This window comes from Xiphophorus maculatus, chromosome 9 (assembly GCF_002775205.1).
Source record: "Xiphophorus maculatus strain JP 163 A chromosome 9, X_maculatus-5.0-male, whole genome shotgun sequence".
NCBI lineage: Eukaryota > Metazoa > Chordata > Actinopteri > Cyprinodontiformes > Poeciliidae > Xiphophorus > Xiphophorus maculatus.
Genome location: NC_036451.1, coordinates 12244369 through 12263005, shown reverse-complemented (window position 1 = coordinate 12263005; position 18637 = coordinate 12244369). Strand labels below are relative to the sequence as shown.

The 18637-nt window shown below is 37.6% G+C and overlaps 1 protein-coding gene across 6 annotated transcripts in view; it reads left to right on the top strand.

Moving 5' to 3' along the window:
- Nucleotides 1–481: 481 nt before the first annotated feature.
- The window catches only part of opa1 (OPA1, mitochondrial dynamin like GTPase), a 31577-nt gene continuing 13421 nt past the window's right edge, over nucleotides 482–18637 (top strand). For 2 of the 6 annotated variants that reach the window (XM_023339815.1, XM_023339817.1), the window contains exons 1-24: nucleotides 482–675; nucleotides 2264–2588; nucleotides 2743–2839; nucleotides 2921–3028; nucleotides 4271–4321; nucleotides 5397–5479; nucleotides 7450–7596; nucleotides 10004–10057; nucleotides 10138–10242; nucleotides 10402–10488; nucleotides 10793–10906; nucleotides 10987–11067; nucleotides 11164–11238; nucleotides 11330–11401; nucleotides 11793–11892; nucleotides 12065–12195; nucleotides 12799–12871; nucleotides 12963–13035; nucleotides 13120–13235; nucleotides 14038–14102; nucleotides 14272–14348; nucleotides 16445–16610; nucleotides 17185–17337; nucleotides 17569–17677. In XM_023339815.1, coding sequence (XP_023195583.1) covers nucleotides 647–675; nucleotides 2264–2588; nucleotides 2743–2839; nucleotides 2921–3028; nucleotides 4271–4321; nucleotides 5397–5479; nucleotides 7450–7596; nucleotides 10004–10057; nucleotides 10138–10242; nucleotides 10402–10488; nucleotides 10793–10906; nucleotides 10987–11067; nucleotides 11164–11238; nucleotides 11330–11401; nucleotides 11793–11892; nucleotides 12065–12195; nucleotides 12799–12871; nucleotides 12963–13035; nucleotides 13120–13235; nucleotides 14038–14102; nucleotides 14272–14348; nucleotides 16445–16610; nucleotides 17185–17337; nucleotides 17569–17677 — 2491 coding nt within the window. In that variant the 5' untranslated portion in view covers nucleotides 482–646. The remainder of the gene's footprint in view (nucleotides 676–2263; nucleotides 2589–2742; nucleotides 2840–2920; nucleotides 3029–4270; nucleotides 4322–5396; nucleotides 5480–7449; nucleotides 7597–10003; nucleotides 10058–10137; nucleotides 10243–10401; nucleotides 10489–10792; nucleotides 10907–10986; nucleotides 11068–11163; nucleotides 11239–11329; nucleotides 11402–11792; nucleotides 11893–12064; nucleotides 12196–12798; nucleotides 12872–12962; nucleotides 13036–13119; nucleotides 13236–14037; nucleotides 14103–14271; nucleotides 14349–16444; nucleotides 16611–17184; nucleotides 17338–17568; nucleotides 17678–18637) is intronic. The other 4 variants (XM_023339816.1, XM_023339818.1, XM_023339819.1 and 1 more) reach the window with 4 other exon arrangements.

The window sequence follows — 18637 nt, the reverse complement described above, 5'->3', positions numbered from 1 at the left end:
TCCTTGCATCAGAAGTTTTGACATTAAAACCCATATAGTTTTAACAAACTTTAAATAACCAATTAACTTCGTAGTTCAATAGACGTGAGTGCACACAAAAATGTACTAGTAGGTTATATGGGACTTTTGTGCCAGAGGCTTCCAGGTAATATCACTAAAAGTAATTTTATTCCAGTAATTTAATTCAAAAAGTGAAACCTGTATAAAATCATTACATACTACGATGTAGGTATTTTAAGCATTTCAGAATTTTTACTTCAATGACAAAGATGAGAGTTGTGTATGAGGAGAACTCTTTGGAGATGTATATTGAATTCAAGTGATTTTTTTCCCTCGACAGGTCGGAATTAAAGTCAGAGTTCTTTTTTTCAGAGGCCCTTATGTTCTTCAATTTGTTACAGCTTTTCTCAGATAAACACCTTCATACACCGGAACTATAGGACTACGGTGTCTGTCAGTGCACATTTGGAGGTAGTACCACTCACCGGAAGTGGAACTGTCACACTGCTTGTGTCCTTGTTAGCTAACGGGCTTGTGAGTTGCCATTAGAGGCAGGCAAATGTGTCCTGATAGGAAAGATGTATTGAGCTGTGACGGGAGATAAAATCTGACAGAGAGCTACGTTCACCTGTTTGTTAGCAGCACCATGTTGCGTGTCGGGAGCTCAGCTGCCTGGTGAGTCCAGTTTTACTGAAAGTAACGGTAGCACAAGCTAGCTTGGGTGAAATGAAGCGGAGGGGTTCCTCTGACAGCTGATGACATTATAGTTAGCTCTGTTTTGAGACTGGTAACTAATGTCCTGGTTTAAATAGATGTAAGCCTGGAATCCCACGGATTTGCCGGCTGTGTATTATGCTAAATGTGCTTTAAACCGAATTTCCACCTGGTTCTGTTGGTGCTGAGTTTATTTAACTGCTAGCCGACAGTAAGCAGCTAACCCGAGTGGTTGGTGAGTGTATTTCTGTTTAATCTGACTTTAATAACCTACTGTTACTTCATACTAAACTGACCTGTTCATGGACCTATTCAGTATACGCTAGTATACTGAATTCTGTATACTAGAACAGAACTGTAAGAATTTGAGATGTGCTGTACGAATACAGTATCAACAAATCAACTATGAAGCTACCTATAACTACACTTTAACTATAATAATGTAATGTAGAAAACCTCTTACTGAGAGAATCTGCAAAATTTAACTAAAAATAAGAACCAACTATTAATGTCTAAATGATTTTATGCAATGCACAGAAATAAATACTGCGACATTCTGTTAGGACACCCAGGCACCAGACACGTTTGTTTTTAACAAAAAGCAAAACCAACAGCATTATTGGGGTTGAATATGGCAGCCGGTAAGGAATAAATCAGCCAACACCAAACTCCTCTGACAGTAAAACAGTGTAGCAGCATTAATGAACACATAATAATAATCAGTAACAGTTTTTCACTTTTTATTTACTAAGAAATATTTGTGATAATTTGGGAATCAATGTGCCTAATGGATACAGTAGAATTTTAAGATAACAAATTAATATTGTAAATAACAAAAAAATAAATTAGTTGGACAATAATAATACCACAACAAAGTTTTAAAAGTGGTGTGATATTCCAAAATTTTGTTTGTTTGCCTTACTCTTGGTCATAGCTATGTGAAGCACAAATGTGGTGCAATTTTTATAAACAAAAAAAGGTTCGAATCTACATGGAACCTCTGATCCAAAACACTGTCATCTACAGTTTATAATTACAAGTGACCCAAATTTATTACTTCCAACATGTCTCATATCTTGAACATTATTGTGCTTTGCTGCCTGCAAATGACCACACCTTAGCTATGAGTCAGTGGATTCCAGTGCTAGAAGAGAGAGCTTTGACTGAGCAAGATCCTGTTCTCATTTACACTTCATCATCTTCCTCACTCCAGTTTCAGAATATGATGACAAGGATTGACTTGGCAATCATGGGCCTATATGTTGCTGCATCTTGCATTATTTTTACTGTTGTAACAATTGTCAACTTAGTTGTTAGATTTTTTTTGCACTGCAGACTTATACACAAAGTGTACAACTTGTAAATAGTAAATGTGGTTGTGAGTATAATTCCTCTTCAGTTGTTTATTAAGGAGATAAATCAGAAGTTGTCTTTACAGTTCTTGCAGGTGGTCATAATAAAAGTTCCAAAATTATAGAATCATAAAATGGAAACAAACGCCGCTTGTTTCTTTTTTAGTTTTTATTGCCATATTCCTCTGTTATTTCAGCGTGGCTTGTAGGAGCCTCATCTCAAACAATATGGGGGTGAAATTCCGGATCCCACTGCAGAAGCTTCATCCTCTGTCTCGTGCCATTCACCATCGTTACTCTGGAAACAACAACCCTCACCGGACTCCTCATCGCACAGCAGCGCGATATTTTACCTCCATGTCCCGGTTGCCCATGCGACCTTTGAAGCCCCCTCCGGGTTCTGGTGGTCACAGGCACCAACAGCAGCGCAACTTCTGGGTAGCCCGCCTGGCAGCCCGGCTGCTGAGGCTCCGATACATCCTGCTGGGAACAGCAGTTGGAGGAGGTTACACAGCTAAGAAGGTCAGTGCTAATTATTATCACTATGTTGTGTCAAAGTTCATTCTGTGGTCAATGAAGCAAAAATCCTTCATTATTGGTTTTAATTTGGTGAACTGATGCATATTTGTAAACACACAACAGGTCATTTAAATAAAAAGTCTCTTTTAATTCTTAGACCTATGAAGAGTGGAAAGACATGCTGCCTGATTTCAGTGAGTACAACTGGGTCATCCCTGACTTTGTGTGGGAACTGAGTGAACATATTGATCTTGGTAAGTTTCATTTTTTTTATCGTTGTTACCCTTCAATCACATGTCAGATTTTCATACCTCACCAACATTTTTGCATTTAAGATAAACTGGCAAAAGCGTTACCAGAGATGGAAGAAATCGCTAAACTTCTGCCTGACTTTGAGAAGATTGGAGAGAACTTCACTTTCCTTAAAGGCCTTCTTTCCTCTGGTGAGTAAACTGAACATTAGCTGGATGCTGTAAAATAAGAAAATAAATGCCGCATATGGGATGAATTTGAATTTCCAGAGGAAGGCTGCTGTCTATATTTTGGTTGTTATTTTAATTTAATGTTTGATTTATCACCTAGCTTTGGGTGCCTTTAAAGGAATATCTTGATCTACATTCAGTATTACAAACATGTTATTCGGCCTGCTTCCTGAATAACTTTCTCTCTGCTGTTTTTCTTACTAGAGTCCGTGTTTATGTACTGCTGCTTTGTTTGACAGACTGACATGAAATCAAATAGTTCACTCTTCATTCTCTCCCTATGTTGAATTTTCTTTTGTGTCACTGCATGTTTGTAGTGTTGCAAAGTTTTCTTTGTCATTAAACTCCAGATTTCTTGTTTCAAATGCTTTTGCTCGAATTTACTGAGTCACTGAAAAACATAAGGGAGTAGTTTTGATGTTTTTGCGAAGACTTTAGTTTTGATGCATTTTTCAGAATGGGGAAATAAAAATATATTCTTGACCAACTAATTACTGATCTGAGCCATTTAACCCTCTATGGCATGACTTTTTATTTTTGTGGGGAAGAAATATTTTCCTGCATTCTTTGGGAGCTTGGTGGTCCCTAATTACATGTCAATCATAAAATCGGACTCTGACACCTCCTGGAACCAGATTTGGGTTTGTTGCCTCAGGGTAACATTGGTCTAGAACACCAAGATTGTCTACACTGATTATGAGAAATGAAATACAAATCAAACAAAAACTATATTCATAAAAGAACTATTTTTTGGACAAAAATATGTCAAAAATCATGCCCCCCAAAAAATAAAATAAAGGAGCAATGTGAGGTACAGCTATGTGGTTTGTTGCCTGAGGGCAACGCCATGCCATAGAGGGTTAAGAAGACTATTATGTAATTGATTGGTGCTTCTTTAATATCCACTGATCAATCTTTCCACAGACTTTTGTGAGTTCACAAATACTTTGAATAACATACTTTTTTGTAGTAAACAAAAAAAAAGGTCAGTCAGAGATCAGGTCCAGTTCAGGATTTAACTCTTTTATCGGTTTCTTAAGTGACTTTTTCAACTAAAGCTTCTGCTCAGCCACAGCTTTTCATTATTCATCATTATTGTGCTGAATTCCTGGTTTGACAACCATTCCTCTGTGTGTCTGCTTCATGATTTACATCTCGTGTTCTTCGTTTCTCCTCTTCTCCTGTCCTCCAAATTCTTCACAGGTGTGAGTTTGGGTAGTGAAGTCAAAGGAGCCTCTGGCCTGCATCTGTTAGGTGTGTAAATCCCGTATGCTAGTAGAACTGTCCGTACCCCTTTTTCTTTCTGTCACTCTTCAATGACATCACACAGGACTGTAATTATCTTAATGTTTAGATTTAGCAGTGAGCAAAGTCGGCAACCATATTCCATATGTGCAGAAGGAATTTCTCACAAAAGGTCTTTAAAAGACTCTCTTGTTTGTCTGTTTTTCTCTTCCTTTCTTACTCTATCTTTTACTTGCCTCTCTGGCTGAATATTGTACAACCTTTTTTAGGTGTTTGCCTCCTTTGACTTCAAGCCCTCCTCTCACCTGGCCTATGTGGGTTTCTTTTAACCACATGCTCATTACTAACCTTTTCAGCAGTCTTCCTCTGTCTCTGCTTTCTGACACTCAAATCTTTGAAAAATTTAGTTTTTATTTTGAATTTTATATGGCTCATTTATGAAGCCAGGGCACATCAGACCACACCTTAGCTATGAGTCATAGAAAAGCACAGCAGCGTCCCTTGCAATTATTATGATCTCTTCATTGCTCTTATGGCTGTCAATGGCTTCATAAACATATCTTATGTAATTTGCACTAATTTTACATTCTGTTTGTTAAACACATTTCTTATGTTGATAAGCAAAGTGGTAATGTTTAAGATTTAAAAATGATTTAGTCATTCAACCAAAAAAAATTCAGTGTCGGTAATTGTTTTTATTTTTGACATCTTTAGCAAGTGTGATTTGAACAATGTTGCACCACAAAACTAATATTAATCTAAAGTCAAATAATATTCATCTAAATATGAACCCAAAATATAATTCAGAGGAAACCTATTTAGATTTAAACTAAACTATTTAATCAGCAATAAACATATCAGTGTTGTCATTAGGATATCTCGACTAACTAATGCATATTTTACCTTAGAAAATTTGTTTTACTTACCTACAAACTCAAGGATTTCAGCAAAATGTTTCAAACATTTAAACTTAATCACAAATTTGTGGGCTTTTTAAATCAAGCACCCCTTGAAGCCTTTTAGCATTATCGTTTCTTTTTTTTGTCACTACCTTTTTATGTCCTGTTTTTGTTTCCTCTGTTAGAAAATTCCGGCGATCCTGCTCTAAAAGCTACAGATTCTTCAACTGGAGCTGCACATGATCCCAGTGACAAGCAGTACAAAAAGGCAAGTGTTTAAAATCTGTTTTACACTTCACAGCTTTTATGCTCTCTCAATGCCAGCACCACTCTCTATCATTTAAAGGGCCTATATCATCATTTTTATATATTTTTTTATCATTATTTGTCTTCAAGCTTATATCTCATAATCAATGTATTCATTTTTATGACTGAAGTCAAATCCAAGTTGAGTCAAGCGTGGATTTTTAAGGAGACTTAACTGGTGTGGAATCTGAGAGCGGTGGGTTTGAGACCTAACACACAAACACCCAAGGAGAGATTTAAAAGCTCTTGGTGGTGAGCCCTGTCTGCCTGCAGTTCACCACAGAGATGAATGATGACTTGTTTAAAACTTGGTTGTTCAGCATACGGTGATTTTTATTTTTTATTCTTTTGAAATTTGTGGCCTTTGTGGCTCTGAAATATGATGATATAGTCCTTTAATTGTCTGTCACCATTTCAACCATAGTTAGTTCAATCAAATGGCCATCAATGATACATGAATATACATTTTTTAAAAGTTACTTTATAATAATACTTTCAGACATTGTGCTTAGAATATTGCACATTAAATTCAAAATGGGCCTCAAATAGTAAAATTTCTTCTTTCGGTTTATCCAAGTGATTTGATGTGATGTCCTTTTTTATTTAGCACTTTTAAAATCTGACATTATTTTCAAATTTTCCAGAAATTATACAACATACCGCTTAGATTTGGTATCAGTCTTACTGAGAGCTGGAAAACACTCAGGTTTCTTTACCATTGCCTATTCATACATATTTAGCTCTGATTGTGAATAATAATAATAAAAAAAAACATCTAACTGTAACGTGTAACTTATACATGATAGTTGACTTTGGTTACTCTTTTGAATTTTAATCCTTTATTGTCTCTGCAAAAAATATATATATTTTGGTATGTATTCATTCCTCCTGTCTTCCTTCATACTTTCTCATGTTTTGTTTTAGTGTCACCATTTTCTATCTTTTTGTGTTTTTTCATAACCGTGCGAAGTTAAAACGAATAAAAACAACCTGAAAATCTATGAATTAGGAAAAGGTGCATTTTAACCCTCCCGCGGTCTTAGTGCGATGCTCAGGAGGAGCGCTGCAGATGAAGATCGGACAGCAGGAAAGCGGAGTGGGAGGGAGATTTTGCGTCAGACTATCTCGTCTCATAAAAGCTCACGCAGAGTTGCCGCGACCACATACAGAGTAAAAAACTGTTGAGGTTCAAATGACACCATCTCTTAAGACCACGGGAGGTTTAATAAACTTTTCTGCCGTTTTCCCTCTTTCTACCTACAATCAGAGTCTCCAACATGAACACAACTTTTATATTATATGCCTTAATCCAAATCCAATGGCTAGAGCTCTAAAATGAGACAAACTCTGTGTTTCATGATGGGGATCTTTGAAACTAGACAGATTCCACCTGCTTTTTGCTTCGTCTCAATAGATTTTAATGCTTGCTTTGTTGATTTAGTTTTCATTTTGAGCATTCACAGATCAGGTGAGTTAAAACCACTTTAATGTTTTGTTTTAATACATAAACACCTAAAGAGAATAGTTACAATTATGATGCTGTCCTTAATCTGCTATGGTGCATAAGGAGCACTAGTCACTGTTGCTGCCGCTTGCTGGAAGGCACTGATTGTGGTATTAGTTGCCTTTTCTGCCCTCAGTCTGGCAAAGTTTGTTTTGAACAGAGACAGACTTTGTTTTATTCACTGATGATGGTGGCAAGATTCTGAAAGTGAAAGATTCTTCTTGATTCTTTCAAACAAATCCTGACTGAATTTTGATTCTTCCACCTGAACAACACCAGTGCCAGCTGCCCCGGCTGGGTTTCCTACAGTGGGATGCAATCATTGGTCCACATGGCATGGATCAACCCGGTGGCCGGTTGTTGTTCTTGGGTTTTTATTATTATTTTCCTCCTCCTTCCTCTCTCTCACGTCTCTCTGACGCACCCAGCAGGGTCTGCTCGGAGAGCTGATTTTTATTCAGCAGCAGATCCAGCGGCACGAGGAGGAGGTCCAGCGGGCCGCTGCAGCCAATAGTGCACGTACGTCACCCCAAGAGCGTGCTGCGAACCACAACCCCTCGACACAGACACGCAAGGTGAAGGTCCTCCCTCACTTTGATCCCAATCCCACCAACAACTCCCAAAAACGTCCAGCTAAAGGACAGAGGAGGGACAATTTGGTTCAAGTGAAGTGATATTAATTTGAGCTGGAGTCAAGTTTTACATAGATTGGTTGCTTAAATGTAGAAAGTTTCAACAGTGTTTATTTAAAAAAAAAAAAAAAAAGAATTTCCATTGCTTTTGTCATGCAAAACAAACGTTGTAACTGGAAGGTTTTAACCCTGGCAGATTAGGTATTTATTTCATATCTCATGAAAAAAAAGATACTTTATCCTTTTTTGTTATATTTGTAGAAGTGATGCCACAAACCTGGAGTGCCTTGCAAACATATTCATATCTTTAAACATCTTCACATTACAACCATAATTTTCAAGTGTATTTTATTGGGGTTATTTAAAAATGTGGCATTTATATGGTTTTAGTCTCTTTTAACTAAAAGACTAAAACCATGTAACTAATCTAGTAGTTGATTTTTGAACCCAAGAAATCAATTATTAGCATCCTAACTTCATCTCAGTATAAACTCAGTGGTTCATTAAAGGCTGAATAAGTTTGTCAGAGACCACAGAAAACAGCAGGCAGGTCAGGGATGAAGGTGTGGAGTTTTTAAAGCCGTATCGAAATACTAAGAACACATCACAGAGCTCTGGAGCTGCTTTAGAGACCAAGGTTCAGGTGGAAGAATCTGTCAACATGACGATTTGTTGTACGCTCCACAAATCTGACCTCTTTGGAAGAAAGTTGTTACCAATATGTTGCAGCATTCTTTGTTTGGCAGAAAACTAGAACTGCAAGCAAGCAAGGATTGAGCAAAATAGAGGACCATAATGGTGAAAAACAAAAACTGTAACAGTAAAGATAAGGCCAGAGCTACAATAGAATGTGTTCCCAGTTAAAGTTCAGAACTAAATCAATAACCTGCTACAAATTTCTATTTTATATTTTCAGTCTGACTCAGCTTGAGTTGTTTTGCAAAGATGAATTAATAGAAAGGTACCTGCAGCAGTGATTGCAAAGTGAAGCTGGCACTCGACTCAAGCTGACTCAATACAAATGCATGCCACACCTTTCAGACTTTTAATTGTGAAGAAATTTGAAATGTGTGCTTCATTTTCCTTTCATTTTCAGTTTTTGCAATCCTTTCTATTACATAAGATCTGAGTAAATATGTTGAAGTTCATTGCTGTAATGCAGGGGTGTCAAACTCCAGTCCTCAAGGGCCGCTGTCCTGCAGTTTTTAGATGTGCCACAGGTACAAAACACTGGAATGAAACGGCTTAATTACCTCCTCCTTGCGTAGATCAGTTCTCCAGAGCCTTGCCAATGACCTAATTATTCTATTCAGGTGTGGTGCAGCAGAGGCACATCTAAAAGTTGCAGGACTGCGGCCCTCGAGGACTGGAGTTTGAGACCCCTGCTGTAATGTGACAAATTTGAACAGTAAAATGAGTATGAATAGTTGTGCAAGGTGCTGTATCTCGACATATTAGCCTTCTCTGAAAAACTTGACAACAGTCTCCACGTCTAACTAAATGCGTATCACTGGGCCTAGATTTTCCAGTAATTCTTGCGTGACATGCATGAATCTTTTACAGCCTAGTTCTAGAACAATTACAACGGATTTAGTTTCTCATGACCATAGATGTAGCTGGATGATCATAAACTGTCTCATTTAATATTTGGGAGCACAGCATGAACCTGTGTGGCAACCAGCTGCATGGTGTGAGCTGACCTCTTTGAAAATCTCTGGGATGAACTGAAGTTTAAGTCAAGATTGCAGTTGTTAGTTCAAGAGGAACTGGTTTGTTGCTGTGAACTTTTCTGCATATTGCTGGAAAATATCCCAAAACCGTTTTTTAGTGAAGAAATAGTTCTGCTCACGTAGTTTGCTGTGTCTGTGTCTTTTAAGTTAATTTTACCTTCTCCCAGTTCCATTTCTTCATGTTTCCTGTCTTCTGTTTCTGTCCTGCCTCTCATGCAGAGATAACACTCGGTCATACAATTACTATAACCTAATGGGATTTAACAAAATCAAGTCTTTTGTAACAAAATGATTTTGTAAATAAACCTGGCTTGATTTTTACAGGATTCACTCTTTAATTTCTGCTTGTTTGTGGATCCCTGAAATTAAAGCTGGGTTATACTAGTCATATGTGAACTGTCTGCCTGAAATGTTTAGATCTTTATGCATTAACATGACTTTCCTTTTTGATTCTTTATGTAAGACAGTTTGCATGTATTGAAACTTTGCGGTGATGGTGGGAGTTTTCTCTTCTGAAAGAGTACTCTGAGAATAATGGAAAGCTACAAGCCAAAGGCTGAAAGGAAGTGTGAATTTTACCCATTTCTCTTGTTTGTCTTTGTTTGTGCTGTGACTTTCAGTCATCAGACAAAGAAAAGATTGACCAGCTCCAAGAGGAGCTTCTTCGAACTCAGGTAGTGCATCTCCAAAATAAAAATAATAATAATAATAAGACCTTGTGATATGCCTGCTAATATGATTCTTTATTTCTTAGTTAAAGTATCAGCGCATGCTGGAAAGACTAGAAAAGGAAAATAAAGAGTTGAGGAAAGTGGTGCTGCAAAAAGATGATAAGGGGATTCATCAAAGGAAGGTGAAGGTGAGTCACAGACCTTAAATACTTCAATACTGACAATATTTTAAGATTTCCATCTCTGCCTGTGGCGTGGCTGTTGTTAAGGTTGTTTAGTTGTGAACCCATTACATTTGTCACTATTAATGCCATTTAATGAGTTTTTAAAATAAATTTGTTTTGCAGAAATCCCTTATTGACCTTTATTCTGAAGTCCTCGACATCTTGTCTGATTATGATTCCAACTACAACACCCAGGACCACTTACCCAGGGTGAGGTGCACAATTTATAATCCTCAGACAGATTTCAGATTATTTCTTTAGCAACATTTTGGTCCTTTTTTGTTAAATTTCCTTATTAGTTGAATAATGTTAGCATTTTATACTCCTGAAAGTTATGAACTAGCTCTTTGTTTGTAATTTATATCACTAAAACACTAAATATTAGTTCCCCATGTTTTTCTATTCAGTCTTATTGCATTTAGTTGATGCCATTTGTATCATGTAATTCCTCATGGTGTAACTAATGACCTAATTTGTAGTTTATCCAACGTCTCTCCTGCTCTCTGTCCTTCAGGTGGTTGTGGTTGGCGATCAGAGTGCTGGGAAGACCAGCGTGCTTGAGATGATTGCCCAGGCCAGGATCTTCCCCAGGGGATCAGGAGAGATGATGACACGCTCTCCTGTGAAGGTGGGTGAAGGACGGAGTGGTTTTATGTCTGGATTCGATTCCTTCTTTTCTTTAGAATAACCTCTATATTGTCCTAATAGGTAACATTAAGTGAAGGTCCCCATCATGTGGCCATGTTCAAAGACAGTGGCAGAGAGTTCGACCTCTCTAAGGAGGAAGATGTAGGTCACACATGCATCTGGTTTATTTAAGGATTAACTGTAATCTAGTTGCTTTTTCACACAACATGTATGTTTCTCTTCTTGGTTTGTGTGCAGCTGGCTGCTCTGAGGCATGAGATTGAGCTGAGGATGAGGAAGAGTGTGAAGGAGGGACAGACGGTCAGCTCTGAGGTTGGACAAAGTTACATCTGGATTGTTAACAAAAACATTCTCATTTATATTTAGAACATTTGATAAAATACTTTTATTTGTTCCACAACAGACAATCTCTTTGAGTGTTAAAGGACCGGGTATTCAGAGGATGGTTCTTGTTGACTTACCTGGTGTCATCAGTGTGAGTAATAAAACTTTCTCAGACTGACACAGATGTATTATTTAATTTTAATGAACTTGAACTTTTATGAACTGTGCTTTAAAGCATTTTACTAATCAGTTGATTTTTAAAACAAAATTGGTTTCTTTTGCCCCCCAAAAATTAAAATAACCAATTTCCTTTTATCCCAGTGCTGAATTGAAAGCCAATTTCATTATCATGTTTCATGACTTATTGAACCAACAAACAAAAGATCCCAACTTTTATATATAAACATATTTGTGTGTGTATATATAGGTTTCAAGGTGCAAGATGAAATTTTTCCAAGAAAATGTGGAGGGACGCTATAGATACATGTTTTTTTAATAAAACAAAGATTTTATGTAATTAATGTAATTAAACTACTTTCTAGACGGTGACAACAGGCATGGCATCAGACACTAAGGAGACCATCTTCAGCATGAGCAAGGCCTACATGCAAAACCCTAATGCTATCATTCTTTGTATTCAAGGTGAGACATGAGCGGGGTAATTTGCTTTTCCATTGCCTGATGTAGAGGGAACATAATATAATAACTAGGAACAGTATTTGTGGAAGGATCTTGAGATTTCCACAAGCAACAAAAAGCTGGACTCCAGGTTTGTTAGATTCATTTTTGATCTATTTGTTCTTCCTCGACCCAGACGGCAGTGTGGATGCAGAGCGCAGCATCGTAACAGACCTGGTCAGCCAGATGGACCCTCATGGCAGAAGGACCATCTTTGTTCTAACTAAAGTGGACTTGGCTGAAAAGAATCTGGCCAGTCCAAGCAGAGTAAGAGATCTGAGCCGTTCGTACACAAGTGGTGCTTTATATTTATAATTATGCAATATTTGTCATTTTGGTTTAATTTCTTGGTGGAGGCACCCATCCAACCCCGCAGTCACTCTCTTATTGATCTGGTTCAATTGCTGAATTAAAGATAATGATGCTGATGCTGCATTTTAGGCCAGTAAAATGTTAGTCACCAATATTGTTCTATATCCAGGTGATCCACTAGAGGGAGCTCAATCTCTTTTAATGGCCCATACACCAATCAGGCATAACTCTATGACCACCTTTCTCATAGTGTATTGGTTTACTTTTTGACCCAGGCGTCCAACCATCAAAATGTAGTCGTTGCAGATTTGCTAAAATCTCCACACTTGCCCATTTTTCCTTCTTCTAACTCACCAGGTTTGGGTATAAAAGGTTCACTTTTTGCCTCATATATACCACCCACAAAAGTATGCAATGGTGAGATAATCAATGGTATTCACTAGACATGATCTTATACACTGTTTATGTATAGTGAACTTTGTAATCTAAGTTGGAGTTCTTGCAGTTTGATCTGTGCCTTTTAAAATACTTTTTGAAAAAATATTTTTTCTCTTTTAGATTCAGCAAATTGTTGAAGGAAAGCTGTTTCCCATGAAAGCTCTTGGTTATTTTGCTGTGGTAACAGGAAAAGGTAAAAATTCATCCAGAGTTTTGCGACTTGCTGTGTTTATTTTCTTATTTTTTCACAGATTTTTACTGACTGTATATGTTCCCATTCAAAGGGGGCACTGGGGAGAGCATAGATGCAATTAAAGATTATGAAGAGGACTTTTTCCAGAACTCCAGATTGCTGAGGCAAGTTAAACTACAACAAACAAACTTTCATGTCCCTTAAAGTGAATAATTGTGAAATTGAAAGTAATGTTTTTGTGCCAAAAGGGATGGTATGCTGAAGGCTCATCAGGTCACCACAAAAAACTTGAGTCTGGCTGTCTCTGATTGCTTCTGGAAGATGGTCAGGGAGTCTGTGGAGCAGCAAGCTGATGTTTTTAAAGGTATGCTCGCCTGACATTTACTAAATGTTTATCTCGACCAAAGGTTCTGAGGCAGTAATTGTAAATGAACCAGACAATACTTCCTCTTCACCCTAAGAGTCTTCTGTCTCCAGGTCTTTCTCAGCCCACCCTGCCACACTTCCCTGGTCCCTCCCTTCTGCCTGCTTCAATTAGTCTAGACAATCACAAGCCATTGCTAACAGCAGAGGAGATTTATAGCTGTGAGACTAAAGTTCCCATAGACCCATTGTGTTTCATATCGATCTATATCCTATCAAATCACATACAGCCGGCTTTCATCCTCCATTCTTGGCGCCACAAAGCTGCAATTAGACTAATCTGCAGTGTGGATAGGGAGCTGAGGGAAAAGGCACCAGGCTTGCTTCACCTGCGTGTGTGTGTGTGTCTTTGTGCATACGTTAGAGCTAAAACTCTGACTTTTGATGAAGCGTAGGCTACTGGCCCCATTGCTTCACCTCCTAAGGGACCAGTTAGGCGAGAGTGTGCAAAGTGTCCTCAGCCTCTCTTATTAAAGGATGGCCACCATTAGCAACCAGAAAGTGTCTTTTACATCACACTATGTGGAAATTAAATGAGCTGTGTGTGCCGATAGTTATTGCTTGTTGATTGTGGAAATCTACTGTTGGATACATCGGAGCAGCTAAAATTAGAACGCCGTTAAATGGCTGTCAATCTCTTTATGAGGAAGTTCTTTATTAGGGTGTATATGTCAACCCATCTTGAAATCATCATTTAGTGATAAATATCAGATAATCTTTATAACAGTCCCATCTTTCCACAGCATCACGATTCAACCTGGAAACTGAATGGAAGAACAACTATCCTCGTCTGAGAGAACTTGACAGGGTAGTTTCTCTATGCTTCTTTCATACAAAAGATTCTTAGTAAACTTATCTTAAAGCTCATTTGATTGGTTATTTGCCCTGTTAATATTCTTGGAAAAGCGATCTCAGATTTCTTTCTGAAATGTGTTCCACTCTGCTGTGATTCCTCATGGTGTTTTGTCTTTTTGCAGAATGAACTCTTTGAAAAAGCAAAAAATGAAATTTTGGATGAAGTCATTAGTTTGAGTCAAGTGACTCCCCAACTCTGGTAAGTCATTGATAAAGTTAGATTGTCATTCATTTATAGTGAAATGTCAATGGATATATTCCTAAAAAAAAACTGATCTCAGAAATGTAATCAGAAATGTGAAACATTTCATAAAATGACTCACAACTAATGAAACACCAGGACACAATTTCCAAGAAAATTCATATAATTCTTTAATAATATTAGACCAACAAATATTTTTAATACATAACTTTTATATCATGACCACACAATGCTGACTTGCAGTTATCTAGCAGACAGTCCCAGACACCGTCTACAAGGAGAATCAGCCACAAAAGGTCATTGTTAATTAAGCTGGTTGCTCAGCTACATCCTGGTATGTTATAGAATGTTGAGTGGAAGGAAAAAGTGAGTTTGAAAAAATGTGCACCAGTAACAGGGATAACTGCAGTCTTCAGAGGATGGTGAAACAAATCCCATTTTAGAGTTTGGACATGGAGTGGACAACAGCTGGAGTCACTGCTTTAAGAGCCACACAGACATAGCAGGTGCATGGGTTAAAACAGCCATCCCTTGTTAAACCACTCATGAACCGTATACAAGGTCAGAACCATCTGACCTGGTCTAAAAAGACTGGGCTCTTGCTTAGTGGTCCAGAGTTCTCTTTTCAGTCTAAAGTACATTTTCTCGGGAAATCAAGGTCTCAGAGTCTGGACAAACGGGGAAGAGGCACAGAATCCAAGCTCCTTAAGTTTCTTAAGATTTCCACATTCAGAGATGATTTTGCCTCTATGTTATCTGCTGGTGTTGGTCCACTATGTTTTATCAAGTCCAATGTCAGTGCAGCCATCTATCAGGAAATCTTTATGCTGCTGGTGACAAACGTTTTAGAGGTGCTGATTTCATTTTCTAGTAGTTCTTGGCACGCTCCCTCACTGCTGAAGGTTCTAATAGCTGGTTCAGTTTGTATCAGTCTGCCTAATTGGCCAGAAAACTCCGCTCACCCTAATCCCACAGAGAATCAATGGATTACTGTCGAGACAAATATGACAGACACCAGAGCCAGCAGTGTATTGTAGAGACTGGGCCAGAGCCTATTCCATACAGCACCTGATGACACTTTTCAGTCTGTTGACTCTATTAAATTTTCTGTATTTCTACATTAAAATTGTTTCTTCTACTCTCATATAACTTCTTGTTATTGGGAAGACTTGTACTTTGAGAATTTCACTTTGTTAGCTGAATGATTAAACTGTCTTTACTTTTTAAACATATTTTAGATTTATCTATATTCTCGTTATCATCTCTTGCGTTGCTCCTAGCATTTATTGCTCCCTTCATAGACTCTCATTTATTTAAAATTGTTCCTAATAGCAAAGTTGAAAGTTATTTATCCCACATAAGGAGATCTCATGTTTTTTAAAATTTCATTTCATGTTCATTTATCTTTGTTTATACATTTTATATGACTTTACAGCTTATCTCATCTAGTATGAGGAAAAAGCTTGCTTTAATGAGATGTATGCATTGTGCTATGGCCATCCCCTGTGTGCGTGCCTCTAGTTTACTTTTATCAATAATCTGATGAATGGCCCGTGGACAGGAGCAGGGGTGGCCCTGTTAGCCAGCCAGCACAATTGAAGATAGCATTTATTGACAGAGAGCAGAGCCAGCTGGAACAAAGGGGACACGGCATGAAATATGAGGAAATGTTTATGATTAATGAGAAAAGGAGCAAAACTGCTGTGGTTACAGGGAGACTCAGTTTTGTTCCTGAGTCGCCATGCCATAAAGGAAAGTTGCGATACTTTATGCTGCCAACAGAGTCATCGTAGTTCTGGCTACAAAAATAAAAGCATCCCAGCTGTGGGTTATCTCTCTATTGTTGTTGTCTTTCTGTCCCAGTGGGTTACTTTACTGAGCTGTACAGGAAACATAGAGGTTTTTGATTGGCACATTTATGTTGGATCAATGCTACTAAATGCAACTAAAAAGGACAGTTCAGATCTTGAAAATGTTAACATGGTTTAAGCAGAAAACTGAGACTGAAACAGCCATAAGAACTGTGTTACAAATCAACAAACAGCTGTTATTTAGCTCAGTAATAATGCCTTCCATGTTTTTGCTCCACACAGGGAGTCTATTCTGCAGAAAAAACTTTGGGAACGTGTTTCCACTCATGTCATCGAGAACATCTATCTGCCTGCTGCCCAAACAATGGACTCTGGGACCTTTAACACAACTGTAGACATCAAGCTGAAGCAGTGGACTGACAAGCAGCTTCCACATAAGGCACTGGAGGTAAAATATTAAAATAAAACCTACATAAATGCAAAAAGTCTTTGATTCTTGATAGCTGTTCATCTGATGTTTGTAATTAGGGTTCTGAGTCTGATTTAATACTTAAGTTTGGAAAAATTTTAGTTTTTTTGGTAATGCTGTTGTCCGATTTTCTTTGTGGTCTGACTGGGAAAATCTGATTTGAACCTTTTTTCTAGTTTTTAAGACACAGATGAGAAGCAGAGGAATAAAGAAAATGAGTATATATTACAAATCAAATAATCATCACAATATTTACCAATATTATCCCATCATAAGATGTTCTAATATGGCACTGCTGTTGGTTGATGCATTTACTTTTGATTTTGATCAGTCAATTGCTGATCCAAGGAAAAAATTACTATCTTCAATTGGTAGCCGGTTGATCGGTTCATTTCCTTTGTCTTAATTCCAAAGCTTCCCTCTTGTTTCTTTAATTACTACTGCTTAGTTAATGCTGATCACTTTTGGCACTTTGTAGGAAGCATTAAATGCATTGGTTGCAGACAGACCCAGCCTTTTCTTCCATCTGTTTTGCCAAATCTCCCCCCTTCAGGTTGCCTGGGAGACTTTGCAGGAGGAGTTTGCTCGCTTTATGGCTGAATACAAAGGCAAAGACCAGGACGACATCTTTGACAAGCTGAAGGAGGCAGTGAAGGACGAGAGCATCAAGAGGCACAAGTGGAATGAGAGAGCCATGGACAGTCTGGTAAACACAGAAAGTCAACTCATTTAGGGTGCGATGCAGAAACTCCCACGCTTCTCGATTTAACTTCTCAAATAAAATTTTTTTCTGATAATCGGCATCTGCTAAAGAAAGATGGTCTTTATAGCTTTGATCTATTCTGACTAAGGCCACATATAGCACTAAATGTATATTTCAGCTGTAATACTTTTCGTCCCATTTTGTAATGTATTTATATTTCTTGCTGCTTGTCAGAGGGTGATCCAGCACAACGCCTTAGAAGACCGATCCATCACCGACAAACCTCAGTGGGATGCTGCCATCCAGTTTATGGAGGAAACACTGGAGTCACGCCTCAAAGACAGTATGTCAGCCGCAACGTCCTTCTGTCAGAACCACTGTTTTAGGGATCTGTATAGATTGTGGAAGGTTAAACAGAATTCAGTTTAGAACCGTCAGTGCCTCCTGAACCTCATACTGCAAGAAACTGAAACTATAGAACAAATTATAATCTCCACATACTTTAAAGTCAGAAAACTGTTCTAAGTCGGTATAATTTATTGATGTTTTAAATGTGATTATTTTTCCCCCACTGATTATTGCTGTTACATAGGATTAGTTTACTTTCTGTATTGCATCAGAATATGTCTGTCTCCTTCTGCATCACTGGAAATCTATAAATAGAGTTCACTCCTCCAGATTATTGAACAGCGGTATCTATGCTGCAGCGCGTCTCCTTCATAAATCTGATTAACTTTTTATGCACACATCGAAACATACAAATTAATTTATATTTATAGACGTTTAATATTTTTCAACACTGTCCAATTAAAATAATGGCTTTTTTCTAACTTTAGTATAAGAAAAAACTATTGGATTCACTGATGGTCAATAATAAACTGATATTCCATTTATTTATTGTAGCAGCATTTTTATAGATGATCAGCTATTTATATTAGATGATGAAGCAACAAAAGGTGTGTGTGAGAAGATAAACCGTTTTTTTAATCAACCTAATTTTTAAAAATCTCACTGATGGTAAAAATGGATAACTGGGTCTTGTTCCCTCAGTAACAACTTTAACACTGAAGAGTGTTGTTACAAGTACAAACCAGTGTGTTTGCTGACTGGGAAGAAGATAGAATTTTGAAAATTTAAATAGATTTTATATCTGAAAATTAATTTTCAGATTGATTTTTATCAAAATGAAAATCAGCGCATTCTGGCACTCAGCACAAAAACTCTTTAGGACTTTAGTCCTAAAAAAAAGGATTAAAGTCCTTTTTTAGACCTTGCCTTTGACCTAGTCAAAAACAAGGTCATA